We start from the raw sequence: 16,799 nt of genomic DNA, 5'->3' as shown, positions 1-16,799 counted from the left end.
TTGTAATGAAGACTAAAATGGCAGTCATCTGACAAGTGTTTCACTCACAGATCCCCAGGTCTCATACAGTTATTGAAGTCACTCACCATACTGCCCTAGTCATTTTTGTATGCAAAACAGCCACTACCGATAATCAGCCTAAATTACACTGTACATTGGAGAGACCAAATTGAAATCCCCCAAATTAGCTGACTGTGACCTACAAGACCTACCTGAAAGTTCTCAAGCTTGAACTTGGGCATCAGAACCCATAAATTTAAATGACAATGCTTATTCTGAAACAAAAACTGATATGCATGTCACAAACACGTTTGTATTTCACAGACTCTGAGCTAAAATGTCCAACTTCCTCTTTACACCCATTATTATATTTTAGTCACTCCCAGGAGTGACTAATATAGCAGAAGATAGCCCTTATTCATTAATTTTCATTTAGAGGCTATTAATAAAAGAATTAAAGAAGTCTATGTCAATGAAAATGCCAAAGTACATAAGAGGGACAATTAACCCCCCTGGGATGGATCTTTTGATCCCAAATAATTGCACATAAAAGTCTCCAGTTCAGATTATGTACTGTTTATGATTAATAATTATTTTGCTCCAAGATATTTGAATGAATTTTGGGGGAAAATTATCCCATCTCTTGAATGGGCCACAAAGGACTATATGGCAACACAAACACTCAGCTCAGGATATGAGGGGAGGGGGGTTATGTAGTGTGACTAGATTTCATGGGGAATGTACTGTATCTCCCCATCCCAGTGCATCTTATATTTATTTGCCCATAGGCACAGCAACACCTTCTTATACCTTTTACTAACCTAATGTTATACTACAGACCAGTAGCGAATAATAATCAAATATACTTATTATATCGACTTATTATACACAACCTATGCATCAGAAAAAATTACAGCAACAAAACCATATACATTAATGTATAGAATACAGATTAAAGAATAATTACTAAATTGCCCAAAATAAAACTGGTTTGTTCATCTCAAGTGAAAAAGCACAGCTTCGTGTAATACATAGTAAATACAAATCATGCCTACAAAGAAACCTAATCATAAAACATAAAAACCTAACCTAGTTTTAGAAAACCAAAGGAGCAAACCAACTTCATCTGTATATCCTTGGATAATTAACTAAACCTTCCCGAAACAAATAAGAAAACTCTCAATAATGCTAAAGAATACAATAAATCCCAACCTACCACTACATACAACTGCACAAAGTATAACATCACTCTCTCAAATATGTTAAGAGAAGTATTTATATTTTGTACATATATGGCAACATGTCTGCTAAGTGGCTGTTAAAATTTAATTCTTTCAAAAAACTAATCAAAACTATACTAATTACCAAACTGTATGTCATTGAAATACACAGTATGCAAAGAAAATGACATGAACATAACTATCATCTTTAAATAAAAATGGATAAAAAGACTGAGACCTAGGGATCCACCCATGCATGCCCAGTACTACCAGCTGACAGGCACTGGCACCTATGGGGTCATTCAGCGCTGAAACAGAAATTGAGAGTAAAAGGTTTGAAAGGTGTAACAGGAGGAAAACCTCGCAGTTGCACTATAAAATCACTTGTTACGAGAGGGTGGAAAGTAAGCTGGAAGAAAGAATACGAAAGGAGGTACAGTAAAAGTAATGATAAGGGTGGCAGCTTGGGGCCGAAGGCATGCTGCAAAGAACCTTAAGTAATGTATGCAGTGCACCACATGAGGGTGCCCTGATGGCCCTACCCCACTATGGGGCTCAATGCAGGTTGGATGTGCTGTCAGGAATGGTAAGAAGTATAACTGTACAGAAAAGAGTTGCTTACCTGCCAAGTTGTCCAGCATGTAGGAGAGCAGCTTCAAAGTCCCATTGGTCTCTGAGTACACAGCTTGAATCTCCATCGTCAAAGGGTTGCCTTTCAACCCAATATTTTGTAAGTTGAACAACTTACCAATTTCGTATGGCAGCACTCTTAGCTGGTTATTGTTCAGGAGCAGCTCCCTGAGGTGCAGAAAAAGGCAAAACTTGTTGCATAATTACAGTTGCAGCATTTCTCATAATATAATGTACTTTCACAATACAATGTATCAAGTAAATTAACATAGAATAATTTAGGTTTGTTTTGTAATAAATAATCAAGTACATCATGACAAAATAATTTACTTACAAAAGCTCTCAAATGATGATTTTCAAATTTATAAATCAAAACTATATATTTAATGACTGTTTATCTTGAAATGAAAACTTATGCAGATGATGGATATTGCAAAGTACACTATGCTCAATGTAGTTCATGCCACTGAACTCCAGGACAAAATTTAAATGACTGGTCAATTTCATACACAAGTGCATAACCAACTCTGTACCTGATGTTTCTGAATATTTTACTATATATGTATACCTGGTGTTGCCTCCAATTTCAGGATACTTTTTTCACAGTACTCGGCAAATAGATAATCTAATGCTGCTAGAAACTAAGTACTGCCTTAAAGGCCTCTGATACATATGGATCAGTGATGGTAGAAAAAAGGGATTTTGACGTAGGAAAAATCTATTTCTGGGCGAGGAAGCTGTGTCGCCCAGTGAAATATGTCTGCTTTAGCACTATTTTTAGTAAAATATTGCTATAATACCAGGACTGCTAAATTGGACATGTCTGGAAGCTTCTGACTCGCTCACCCTACATAAAGAAAAGGTTTCGGTAGGTTAAAAACTGGGGCGAAAAAAGTGTTAAACACTACCACAGCAACCCCTCCAATTAGCCTTTTCCTTATCAAAAGACCCTAAATACGGGGAGCCGACCCATAGGTCACACTAGCTACCCCGTTGAAGGCGTCTGTGACGTCATACTTTTCGATAGCCATATCGTGTTCGTACGTTCGAATATAGCTATTTGTTCTTTTATTTTTATTCTTGGTTACGGATCGTCAATCTACCTCTTCACCCAAGTTAAGTACTAGTTCCGCCCTTTTTCAATATTTAGAGTGAATTTTCCTTTCGTTTTGCCTTTATTTAGGATTTTATTAGGCGTCACTTATAAGTAGCGGGCGGGCGGCAAGTCGCCTTTACGGCTTATCCTTGAATTGTACCGATTTCGAGTGGTCTTCCTCTCTGCTTGTAACATGTGATATTTCAGTACATATATTTATTTATTTCTTGGGTGGCAGTTTTTTAGTCGATCCTATTTTCGTTTTATGTTTTGTTACCTCACCCTGAGGTAGTTCACCCCACAAGGAAATTAACTGGTAATTTCACTTCAAACATACCAAACTATATGCAAAAATATAAAGATGTGTATCTTTGGATTGATCTTACAGAGAAAAGAAAAATAATGTGACAAATGCATTCTGTAAAATGTAGAAAGTATGAAATGGTAATGCACAAACTTATTTGAGGCACAAGAAATTTATGAGTAAAGAGAAGAGCTTGAGGAAGTAAGTAAAGTTGAGTAACCACATGAAGATAAGAGCTTGATGGAAAGGCTATACCAATTATGAACTTGCAATGAGAAGGATGTTAAAGGTATCATTATTAAATAACCACCATAGGAGAAAACTTTATGATTGCTAACAGTTACAAAGTAGATACAGGTCAACAAGATAAGCCCCAAACCCCCAAAATTGATAACAAACTGGCCTCTCTTGTACATATGCATAAAGAACAAAAATACTCTTGAAAGTGGAAAAAAACCTTGAAATGGCAACAAGGAAAGAAACAAAGAAACATTCTAAAGACATACAGTGAGATAGTGAGGGCAAAACAAATTTCTAAAGTATTTGTATTTTTTTCCAGACATATAAACCTTTAATATGGAGTCTCTTCAGGATGCATGCATGAATGCTGCTGCTGAGAATTGAAAACAATGGTATGACATGCTGGAAAAGGGGGCGAGTAGGGGAATGCCCTCACTAAACCAATGCTACTAGTCAATTTTTCCTTCAGCTACAGGGACAAGACAACTCATTGAGGTTGTTAAACTTACATGAAAGGTTTTGGTTTTTATACCTTTGAAAAATACAAATTTCCTCCAAAATTTTTTTATTATACCTACCGGGATACAACCACTACCTTTTACAAGAAGACTTGAACTGGATTCCCTTAAAATGCCACACTCTATACTGCACTAGCCATGCTCAAGGTTGCAAATGCAATCAAGGAGGACATGACTCCTGAAAACTCTTACTGGCCTTGCAAAAATTTTGGGCAGAGTTGAAGTTAGAATGCCCCTTATATGAGAGGTTGCTTTAGCATGAAAAAATTCAAAGAACCATGACATCCTCCATAAAAGATTTTGTTAGCAAGCAGCATATTGTGGCCATTACCAAGAAATAAGTTCAGGATAAGCTCTGCTATGTACCCCTCTTGCTGTTTGAGGGAGAGGACAGGACAGAGCAATGCATCCTCTACTTCATCTGCTTCTAGTAAGTCAGCCCAGATAGCTGCTTTTATTAGTGAAAAGGATAAAATTGGAATCCAGTCAGTTTGAATATTCACCCTTCGACTTATACCAGGTTTATGTACTCATACAACTTCCATCTATCAGACTCGAGCTTAGGGTGACTATGCAACTTAAGCTACACAACTTATCAAGCAGGTCCAATATAGGTATTAAGAAGAAGGTATCCAAGGATTTGTCGATGACATTCCTCAGGTAGAATTATGTAAAAGTAGCCTGTCTATGGCAAACTCTTGCCCTCATTACCAGAAATGCCAAGTAGTTCTGAAAAGCAAGGGACAGCCTATACCAGAAAGGGAGGCCAGTTTTGTCTGGAGAGTAATCATAAGCTCACTTGTTAACCCCTTCTTCTTAACCCTACCTTACATGGAAAACCTCACACACTCCTCCTCAAAAGCAGGTCTCATTCAGGTAGTAGTGCTTTATGACACGAACAAGTTAAGAATGATCTCATCTGGGACTCTGCCAATACAGTAGTCTTGAAGGTAAACTATCAAGAAACCCCAATCTCCTGAAATAAACAGGTCCCGAGTCTATGCTATAACTTGGGAATAAAGGCATACCCAAGATCCACCCCAACCCTTACCGTGACAAGTATGACAAGCCATGCGACTCCCTACCTAGTTGCCAAGGCCAAATCCAAGAGGAAAAGTTCTCAGGTTTGTCTCCGTCCAAAGAACACAACCATCTCCCTTCTTCAGGCAATCAGACTTCTCCCCTGAGTGAGGATGCCCTGGGTTATGCATGCTCTGAAGAATACAGCCGCCCCAAAAAGAGATGGAGTACAAACCTAACCTGATGTTTAAGTATGTGGGCTGGAGACCTCACTCTCAAAGTGATCAGGTTGTGTATGCCCATCTCCATGCAACTCCTTAGAGGTACAGGAGAAAAGATATCCAAAGCTGTTACAGGCACCTAGCCAACAGATGATGCAAAGCTAGATCATACGAGCGTTACATTTTAGTTTTTTTTTTAGGGGGATATAATTTTTTTCACTAGAAGGAATGTCCATACTCATCCAGTTTACGAGCTCAAGCTCAAAGAGAGAACGAGAAGGCACAAGAAGGAGAGGCTACCTTGCCAGAGGTACAGAGACCACATGTGAGTGATCTCCAAATCCTGTTTCCTCCTCCAGAGGAGAACATGCACAAAAAGTTCACCTGACCTTACACAAGGCCTTAGACTTCCTTTCCTGGGGGAAGCACCTAGGGACAAGGAAGAAGAATGCTGGGCACAGAAACAAAAGATGTCAAAGCATCTAATGGTAGATCTGCTACTGGGAGGACTACTACTACTACTAATACTACTACAAGAGATTCCTCCCTCCTTTACAACATGCAAAAGCAAGGAAACTGCAGACAGCAGACAATATGAGTGGCAAACACTAACAAGATAAAGGCTTGTTAGATAAGTTTTATTTTTCTCGTCAGCCAAGCTATCAAGGATTGTGGTCAGACAGATTTCTTGGAAAATTCAGTGTAAGCCAATTCTTCTCCCAGTCCTCATAGGATGACATCTTACCAGTTCTGGCAACATCATCTGAAGTCAAAGCAACTGCTGGGGAATGCCAACCCCTGCCGTGTTTTTTCATCTCCTCAGGAAAGAACATGAACAGACCTCTCTGGAGCAAGAGAGCAATCCTTCCAAAGTAGCAAACTTCTTAGGTGGCAAAGGAATGAAGCCAATGGAAGGAAGATCTAAAAGAATTCAATGATATTCCCAGTGCATATACCACCCTACACCACTGGCAAATACCTCATGTCCTCCTTCCTTTTCCTACTGAGAGAAGACCCACACCACTAGAAAATGCCTCATGTCCTTCTTCCTTTTTCCTACCCCGAGAAGAAAACCAATCAGCATATTCCAAACAAGTCAAAGAATGAATACAATCATGCTTTCCCCCCCAAAAAATTTAACAATGCTTGTGTGGATCTACCAAGAGACATGAAATGACCACATGTCTGTCCAAGTCCCTCACACCAGTACTGCAAGTTTCTCTCCATTTGGAAAACACAACAAGAACACAAAAATGTTATTGTTATAATACAATTAAGTTTGTTATACTTACCTGGCAGATATATATATAGCTGTATTCTCCGAAGTCCGACAGAATTCAAAATTCGCTGCACACGCAGTGGGCGGCCAGGTGGTAGTACCCATTCCCCGCCGCTGGAGGCGGATATCAGGAACTATTCCCATTTTCTATTCATATTTTTATCAGTGCCACTGTCTCCTGAGGGGAGGTGGGTGGGCACTTTAATTATATATATCTGCCAGGTAAGTATGAACAAACTTAATTGTATTATAACAATAACATTTTGTTCATGAAACTTACCTGACAGATATATATATATAGCTGAATCCCACCTTCGGATGGTGGGAAGAGACAGAATAGGATTTTTGGGAAACTAAATTAAGTAGATGATATACATCTTGGTTCCTCAACTGTTAGCATAGCCGACTTCGTGATTACTGTCACCAAAGTCTGCTTCTGCGTTACTAGAGTTTGCCAGCGAGGTAGAGACCTGTAATGCTGGTGCGCTCTAGAATGATCTGTCAACGGGGGCGAGACCACAATGTGACTAGACCATATGACCATACTTCTGAGGGCAACGAAGCTAAAACCACCACCTGACCTAACCTATCAAAGTTAGTTCCATAACTTCTAGGCTAAAGAAAAGGAACGCGCCTCAAGCGACCAAACCCTTCAAAAAGTTAAAAGCACACCTATCCCTTTTCTATAGGATAGGATTCGTGTTGCTTGCTGCCCCCAATAATATCTACTGATATGTTATGGTCCTAGCGACTTAGAAACATCTCAAATGTCGTCTTCACATCCCGTCGGGAGTGTGAAGCGAACAGAGTTGCTTCGCTAAAGCGTGGCACTCAGGATGTTACTGAGTGTCATGCTCTGTTGAAATGGCTTCCGAGGCCGCGCCCTCACCTCTTGAGCATATTCATATTAAGCAAAAAATCTCAAATCTTTATGCAAACATAATGAATGAAGAACTTCTTAAAAGAACTCCTTGACTATAATGCCAGGGTGTTCTTGGACATGAACCAGTCTGGTTCCTTTTACGGAACACCGCAGATTGTCTGTTGACCTCGACTTTCTATAGTTTTTATCAAGATAAAACTTGAGAGACCCGACAGGGCACCCAGGACTCTCTAATGCCCTTGTTCCAATAATTTGTGCCATACCCGTTGGTCCTCCAAGCCTTCGGGTCAAGGTTAGACAGGTTTTCGTTGTTTCTTATCAAGAACGGAAGGCTTAGAGGACAGATCGCATTATGTCCCTTTATAAAGCTAAAAACCTCTGATGATGGCTAACAACCTCACTAAACCCTCTTTTTGCCGTGGCTAGAACGGTTAGAATGTTAGCCTTTTCTGGTCACGTTGTATTAAGTTCGCAGAAAGGATAGGTTCGAAATGCTTTGGCATCAGAAACTCAGACTACGTCTAAGTTCCATGCCGGAACCTGCGATCCAGAGAATTTCAAGATCTCCCCAGACCTCAAAGATCGTGAAGCTTTGTTGTTTGACAGAACCGAATCTCTGAGCCTAGAGGCCGTCAACAACATATTTGCATATTCTACAATAGTTAGGACTTCTAGCTTGTCTCATACTTCATACGGAAAGATAGAACCATAAAGAAATTCACAGAGGTCGAGGTGGAGGAACAGTCATTTCCCTTCACTATCTCCAGAAACGGCCCCCTCCGATTGAACACTGAAAATAGGCAGCACTGCTTTGCCTTGGCCAAGAGACTGCCATTAATCTTGAAGATCTTATCGCTTCTCGATAGTCTGAATGCCTTCAGACTCAGAGAGGAGAGATATTAGATACTTCACTAAGTGACGATGTTTAGATTACACCGATTCTCTCGGGAAGGGTCTTTGGACAATTCTCCTAATTACCTGACCTCTGTGAATCCAACCTCTTAGAGGCCAACATGTGGCGACTAAAGCTAATCCTCTAGGATCATGAATAAGGAACAACTTAAGAGGAAGCTCCTTCGTCTCAATATTACGAAAACTTAACGAAAGGACGCCCTCAGTCTCTCCTCAACTTTCGACCATAACTTCTAAGTGAGGATTACTCAAGACGTCAGTAGTTGTTGCCTTCGATCGAGAAGACCCGCACGGACGTGCACTAGTTTAACGAACCTCTTGAGGATCGTTACGTTCCGTGCCCAAGCCCATAACCAACTCTCTCTTCTTGAGCTATGAGAGAGCTGAGAAATTATCCAAGATGATTTGGGCCACTCGATCCAAACACCCTTCGAGGAACTGGAGAGCCGACCAATTTGGCTTCCAAATTCTTTCAGACAATGTGCCAGAACATCTGTTCCTCTGTTCGGATGTCTCGGCACCCTCTCGCTATCACCCGAGGTGATCCTCAAGCCGTTGAGAGAAAATTAGAATTATTACTAGATCTTTGATGTTATTCCAATTTCTTCGTGAGGAAAAATTGTAGAGGTCTGAATTGCTGTTTATTCAGGGAAAACAAGCTTCTCCAGCGAGGAACTGGTCCCCAGAAACAACTCATCCATTCCCTCACTCAGCCTTCTTCCTTCCCTAAATAAGGCTGCGCTTTGCATAAGCAGGGAGAGCATTATTATAGTGCTATGCCGCGGTAGATTCATACAGAATTCTGTTACCGTGCGGTAAACCCGCACCGAACAAGTATAAGAGATATCTTGTTGAAATTTTCTAATAATAAACGGGCAAGGCATGTTCATTCATGATTACTAGAAATTTCCTCAACCCGAGGCTAAAATCCATGATTGTAGGGCAGAGAGACGGCTTATTCAGCCATTCCCGCAAGGGAGAGACACGTAACCAACCGCGCATGTCACCGAGCTAGCCGGTACTGCGTAGATCACAGTAACAGCAGCCTTGTTCATCGTCTCGCACTATCTGCCTGAGTTGCCAGCTACTCCTTTTAACGAATGGGATAGGTATGAAATTGATCGAGCAAAAGGAAAAACTCGTCCAAGCAGGCATATTTAAACGAAACAAAATTCGCTAAATACAGAAGCTGAGTTGGTGTTGTCGTAACAATACCTGAAGAGTTTGTTCTTACTCCGAAAACTCTTGGAAGGTTGAAGGGAGTGTCAATTAAATACATTAGAACAACAGTTCTTTCGGCTTCTATCCGCAGAGGTAAATACGATATGCGTATATGACTTGACCCATGCGTTAGCAAAATGACGCAAAGATAAACTACGTAAGTATTGTAGTAATTTGACATCGAATTCTCTACTACATCTTTCCTCGACGAGGAAGAGAGAAAGAAAGGAAAACGACTGTCCACGTTCTAATGAATGAGACTTTTTTAAAAGAACTCCTTGACTCTTTGCCAGAAAAGGGAGTAATATTCGAATAGAGATCATCAAGAGAGAACCGAGGATCGAAAAGGACCGTTCAATGTTCTTATGATATTGGACATAAGACTTCCTGGATCTAGTCTACAAGTCTTTTTCTTACTCCCCGGATGAGCCTCTGAATGAATGAGAGCTCTTCCGAATTTGTTAATGAGTTTATCCGCTTAAACGATAAAAACGTTAAAATCTATGTCAATGAGAAACTACCCCATTTATGAGGGGGTCCCCCACTTAAATGACAAACGTTTAGTATCTTGACAATGGGGAAAACGTCCTTACTTGACAAAACTATTAGCACTTTGCTAATAGGGGAAAACCCTTTAACATGCCCGAAAGTCACCCAGGAATCCGAGTATATAATCTTCCCGATTCTCAGAGAAATCGATGAAGAGGAAAGAGGGATCGAAGAAAAAATTCGGGTATGTCTCTCCGCTAACTCCGAATCCTTTTTAAAAATTTCTGTAAAGGAATGTCCTGTGGAGTCCTGAAAAAACCTCCTCTTGACGAGCGTTTATAAAGCGTCAAGCGTCCTAAGAAACGTCCTGAACAGCAATAAGACGCCTTCTACAAGTCTTTTCTCTCGCAAAGCGTCCTGCCGAGCTTCCACCGAAGCGTCCTGGCGAATGTCCACAAAAAAGCGTCCTGCTTAGCGTCCTGCTGAGCGTTCTAAAAAAAAAAAACGTCGCTGCTTAGCTACGAGCGTGTCTGAGCAGAGAACACAAAGTCTTCTGAACGACGTTTCAGAGAGGAACAATCGTTGAGCGCCCTGATGCATGCCAGGCCTGCAAGAGCGTCCTGGCGAGCGACCTTGCCAAACATCTCAATGTTTATATTGACGAACCGCGTTTTGCGTATGACGTTGAATATTTTCAGGGGACGTCCTCATGCGAGTCTCCATGGAGAGCCGCACGCTGCTCCTGAAGTGTGTGAACACTAAAGGAAGACGTATGGCTTTCGTCTTCAAGACGGGCCTTAAAGACCTTCATACCTTCTTACAAGACAGTGGCCGCCTGTGCGACAACTTGCGTCTTAGTAATGCAAAGAACATCTCCAGAAACGCACTCAGCAAAGGAACGCCGAGCGTCCGAAAGACACCCTCGCAAGGTGCTTGCCGAGCGTCCTGGAGAATGTCTCTACTTATAGGACGTCGAGCACCTCCAAAAGCTTCCTCACGTCTAAATTGCCCTTCTTATGCCGCAACCAGAGACATAAGTTGTTTGACTGTGCAAAGCAGCTTGCCGACGTCAAACTTATCAGCTTGCTTTTTCGAAGTAAGGCGAACGTTACATAACGTATACGGAGCGCCATGAGGAGAGGAGACGAATACTGAGTTGCTCCTCCAAAAGGTGGAATCTAGAATGTCCTTGATTACCAAATTGGCTTTTTTGGAATGCTAGCGAGGTTGAAACAGCTCTAACTTCATGAGCGTTCACTCGCAGGAGGCCTCAAATCACTCTTCTGGCAAGATGAATGAGCCTCCTTAATATGTCCCTTAGGAAAAGAGCCAGTGCATTCTTCGAAAAGGGTAAATGTGGTCTCTTCCTTGGAGCACCATACATTACCCGAAGGACCTCTTACTTCCTTCGTTTATGTAAATAAAATTCGAGAGCCCTGACAGGGCACAGGACTCTTTCATCCTCTCGTGACGAGAGAGAGGACGTGAAGCGTCCTCTTCTCTAAAGCTTCTTTATGGGGGCGCGAGTCCTTCCGAGAGCTCAACCCTGTGTGGGGAGGACGCCTCGGAGGACGAGAAGCAATCCTTCAAGATTCGTGCACGAGCTCGATCTTCGGCAGCCTGGGAAGCGACAACAGGACCTGCTGAAAGGAAGCCAGATCAGCATGAAAAACCCGTAACCCTCCTTCGGCTTTTGACATGCCCTCTCCCTGGTTTCCTGGGAGTCCGACAGAGGTCTAGGCCTGAGGGCGTTATGGGGCCGATCTGACGTTCCCTCCTGACGAGAGAGAGGACGTGAAGCGTCCTCTTCTCTAAAGCTTCTTAGAGGGCGCGAGTCCTTCCGAGAGCTCCAACCCTTGCGCGGGGAGGACGCCTCGGAGGACGAGAAGCAATCCTTCAAGATTCGTGCACGTGCACGATCTTTAGCAGCCTGGGGAAGCGTCAACAGGTCCTGCCGAAGGGACGCCAGATCGGTGGGAGCCCCTGTAACCCTCTTGCGGCTTTCGACATGCCCTACTCCCCGAGTCCTGGGAGTCCGACAGAGGTCCAGGCCATAGAGGGCATTATGGGGCGATCTGACGCCCCCTCCACAACACAAGGGGCACTACACTTCACAACACTGATTGGAGAGCGAGCACTTTAGTCTAAGATTACTTGATGTAATCCTCTAGCAGACACTTCTTCTAGGCCCGTAAGCCATACCACAGGGTTAGGCAAAATAAAATCTACAGGAGGTTAGAAGGTTCATTATTTCTAACTTCTGTTTACTGTGGAGGAAAACTCCTGATTCTAACACGCTCTAAAATGCGTACATGAATCCTACTTCTTCCGTAATCAGTCACAATTACACTAATTACATTGAACTTATGCAAAGAAAACATGTAAATCGTCATAATACTAAGCGAGTGTCTACCGAAAGTTCCGGTAGCCTCACCTTACCCCATGCAGACAACAAAGTCTGAAACTAGGCTAACTAGCTTCAGACATCAAATGCAATGAAAAAATTTACGATAGCGTATGCCTAGCCACAAATCCAAGTCAATAATCGAAAGAATAATTAGGATACTTAAGCGGCTAATGAAGTTTCAAAATCCTAGGCGGAGGTCTGTAAACAGTTGTTTACCGACCGGCGACAGAAAAAATATGAATAGAAAATGGAATAGTTCCTGATATCCGCCTCCCAGCGGCGGGAATGGGTACTACCACCTGGCCGCCCACTGCGTGTGCCGCGAATTTTGAAATTCTGTCGGACTTCGGAGAATACAGCTATATATATATCTGTCAGGTAAGTTTCATGAACAAACCATAAAATAATGTAAAGTAAAAATCAATAAATAGTGGCTACTCATCTAAACTCAACATTTAAACAGGAAGTGAAAGGGGTAACCACCAGAGGTTTTTACAGAAGCTGAAGGAAAAGTGACCAAGAAGTCTAAGTTGAGTGAGGACTGCACACGATTCACTACCCTTCCCACATGTCATGACCATTTCCAAGTTTCAAAGACTGCAAGATTACATGCACTGTAGACACTCCATAAAAAACACAATGGTTTGTATCCCCCAAAGAAAATTCAGTTTAGTTTTATACAAGGTTACATGAATGCAATCTACAACTGGAGGGCTTCATCTATTTGTGAATTTGGTTAAGGATATCAGAGTCCTATGGGGGGTGGTGTATCAGAATGGAATGCTTATATACTGTATAACATGATTTATATCTAAAGAAAGAAAATGCATATGTACAAAAAGTAAAAAGTAAAAGGCTGATCACAGTATAGCAAAACTAAATGGTCTAAGAATGAGGTCAGATGCTGTGTGAAATACTTCATGATCTGATGTAAGAATGGTTTACATCAAGAAATTGCAGGAAATGTTTAAACATTTGAGAGAAGGAATATTTTAGAATGTTAAATGGAGTAAAATGGATAATAATATTACTTTATTCAGATGACTTGGCCATAATAAAAAAGAAGAACAGCAAAGTGAAACTCAAGTATGGCAACTACCTGAAAAAGGAAGGGCTGAAGTTGAAGGGAAAAAAAAAAAATTCAATGTGTAGCAATATTGGAGAACAGATTGCAAGTCAGAATGGCTTATTTTAATGGTACAATGGACAAACGAAACCATATATGGCAGATCCCCGGGTTACGAGCGGGTTCGGCTTATGACATTCCGAGGTTAAGTTAAGGCACTTCTCAATTATATTCATCAGACATTATTTCCAGGGTTATGACGCATGTTCCAGGGTTACGATGCCTACAACACTCATCTGGCAGATGAAATATGACACCAAAAATGAAATGCAAAATAATAAATATTTGAAGGTTTTATGATGAAAAATGCTATAAAAATGCAATTTACAAAGTTTCCAATGCACCCCCAAAGCATTAAAAGTAAGCTTTTTCTTAGGAATTTTTACGATGGTTAAGGCTTACGACAATTTTCGGCTTATGACGTGTCTCAAGAACCGAAGCCCCGTCGTAACCCGGGGACTGCCTGTATAGGGAGGTAAAAAGCCTCTTAGACAAATATAGATAAGTTTCTCAATTGTACCTGGTAATTATATTTCTTTACATATGCTTTCAAAACATGTTTACAATCATAAAACCAGATGCAGAGAGAGGTGTGGGAAGGATGAGTATTGGACAGACTCAAATACAGACAAGGCACTGTGTTCAATTCAAGTTATCTCCTTTTAAAAAAATAACATTAGTTGAAAAAATTGGGAAAAGAGTTAGTGTAACATGGATGATTCAAGAGAGTAAATAGGATGAGTGAATTACTGGCACGAAAATATCTAATGCAAGGAAGCCTATTGGCATAAAAATGGTATTTATAAAATAAAATTTGATTTTGTATATACTTTCCCAGTAATTACTCAAGAGTTTTCTAATTGAGGGCAGCCTAAATTCAAATTTCACAAGTAGCGCTTTGATGGCTCAGTGTAAGTATACAGTACTGTCCCCCAATGACTTAGCCTTATCACGTCAATTGCTGTTTTATGCATGATATCCATCAGAAGGGAGGTAGGTGGGCTCAGATCATATAATATGTACTGGGTAAGTATGTATATACAAATCTAATTCTATTATAAAAATAAAATGTTTGTATATGTGACTTACCCAGTAGTTAAAGCGCTGATTCCACACTGAATGGAGGTGGGATCATGGTCATATTCTACTCTTAAGTCATTAAATCATGTAACTAATTTGAAATAGAAAAGTTCATCGCATTGAAAATTATAAACTTTCATAATAAAATTTATTATTTGGATACTACTTACCTACTGTTAAATTTCGCTCGCTATATCTCCCCGTCGATAAGGCGAGTCTGCATTAAAAAAAAATCAAATGGCTGCCTGGATGATTGTCTAGTTTACCTGTTCTCCACCAGGTGTGTTTCGAATGTTTTAGCTCGTCAGAATTCTCCTTGACAGCCCACGAGTTGTGGGGAGGCTGGGTGGGTCTACTTTAACAGTAGGTAAGTATCCAAATAATAAATTTTATTATGAGAATTTATATTATATGAGATGAATCTTATCTATTGTTAAATTGAGCTTATTCCCACATTAAGATAAGGATGGTGGGGGTAGTGCAGCTAGATAAAATTCCACTCGGCCATTCAAGCTAAAGGTTTCTTGTATGAAACCCAAAACATTCTCACCTGATCTGGAATCCTTGGTGGATTTTACTACCACCAGAAGTTGGATTCCATTCAGGGAGCAAGGCTCTCTTACATATGCAGCAAAGAGCACCCTTGCGGAGAAAACTGCTTCGATTCAGCCAGCATGAAACGCAAGCAGTATGAGGGACCCCTGTACCTGGGTCCAAAAGCCCTATCAGACGAAAGTCACTTAAAATAAATACCTTTATGATATAAAGGTATGCTCCTATACAAAATTTGTACCTTCACACTCCCCAAAATATTAAAACCCGGGATTTAAACAAAAGAGCTTAATTTCTCTTTTTCGGTTCAGGAAGAGACTACCCACTACTAGTAGTTGATTATGGGCTTTACGGTTTTCAAACACAATTCTGTATACTTAAGGTAGTGATCGGGTAAAAACCGAATTGTACTTCTACTGTGTCACATCAATCCTATTCAGGAGCGACAAATTGACTTAACACCAAATGAAGTTGCAACTGCTGCTCACATACTGAATGTTTACCTTTAATAAAGGTAGAAGATATGGAGCTAGTTCTCATGCACTAGCCTATCCAACACGTCACCGAGGACCTTGTGTTCCTTGACAGTTTCTAAAAAATCAACACAAAAGGTTAACTTTGCCTCTTCAGGCTTAACCTTCACAAATACATCCCAGGTTTCCTAAAACCACAAAACAATGTTAACTTTGTCTTCAAGTTTAACCCTTGGCAAAGGCGTTACAAGTTTCTAAAAATCACAACACAAAAGGTTAACTTTGCCTCTTCCAGGCTTAACCTTCACAAATACATTCTAGGTTTTATAAAACCACCAAACAAAAGTTAACTTTGTCTTCAAGCTTAACCATTGGCAAAGACAGCTAGATTTTCTAAAACCACAAAACAAAAGGTTGATTTTTGCCTCTTCCAGGCTTAACCTTTGACATCATCTATGTTTCTTAAAACCACAAAACCAAAGGTTAGCTTTGCCTCTTCCAGCATTTACCTTTAGACAAAGATGTTCACCGGTTTCTACAAGGATGATAAAAAAAAGTTCCCGGTTTAACCTTTAAATTTAAATGCCCCAACAGGATAGAGAAATCCTTCTTTTCCCTACTAAGGGGTTACATTGGAATTCTTACACGGCACTGTAAAGCAAAGCATAGCCTTAATATCACCCTCAGCATTCCCTTTACACCAGCTTAACGAAGGGTGCTGGCAATAAATTTACTTATTAACCATTGCTGGTGCTAATAAAAGGTCCTAGAGTAAATTCAGATAAAGTTTAGACCCGCATCTAAACTCCAGAGAGAGACTGATATAGAGATGAAGGGGCTTCAATCTCAACACCTTACAGTGCTGGTCCTCAGCAAGATCTAAAAGTACTTGATGCAATACCGAGGAAGGTACGTATGGAACGATAACTTTGGAAGTAGACAGTGAAAAGTCTTATCTCCTCTAAACAGAAAACATTGACGTCTACAAGGATCCAGGTGCTGAAAATTCCTCTAGAATGGCACCCTTAGCAATACACAGACCACTGCTTCTGACCCCATGCATGGCAGTTTTAAATTAAGGACAGATCCTATGATAACTTGAAAATCTTATTATTGTTCTGGAATCGT

The 16,799-nt window shown here is 40.7% G+C and overlaps 1 protein-coding gene across 1 annotated transcript in view; it reads right to left on the bottom strand.

The window, feature by feature from the left end:
* Positions 1–16,799, bottom strand: part of LOC135211225 (CCR4-NOT transcription complex subunit 6-like) — a 322,253-nt gene that overhangs the window by 236,515 nt on the left and 68,939 nt on the right. Inside the window, exon 4 of the mRNA XM_064244483.1 lies at positions 1,843–2,023. Coding sequence (XP_064100553.1) covers positions 1,843–2,023 — 181 coding nt within the window. The remainder of the gene's footprint in view (positions 1–1,842; positions 2,024–16,799) is intronic.

This window comes from Macrobrachium nipponense, chromosome 4 (assembly GCF_015104395.2).
Source record: "Macrobrachium nipponense isolate FS-2020 chromosome 4, ASM1510439v2, whole genome shotgun sequence".
Taxonomy (NCBI): domain Eukaryota; kingdom Metazoa; phylum Arthropoda; class Malacostraca; order Decapoda; family Palaemonidae; genus Macrobrachium; species Macrobrachium nipponense.
Note: the sequence above shows the minus strand (reverse complement) of the source record. Positions and strands in the feature narration are given on the sequence as shown.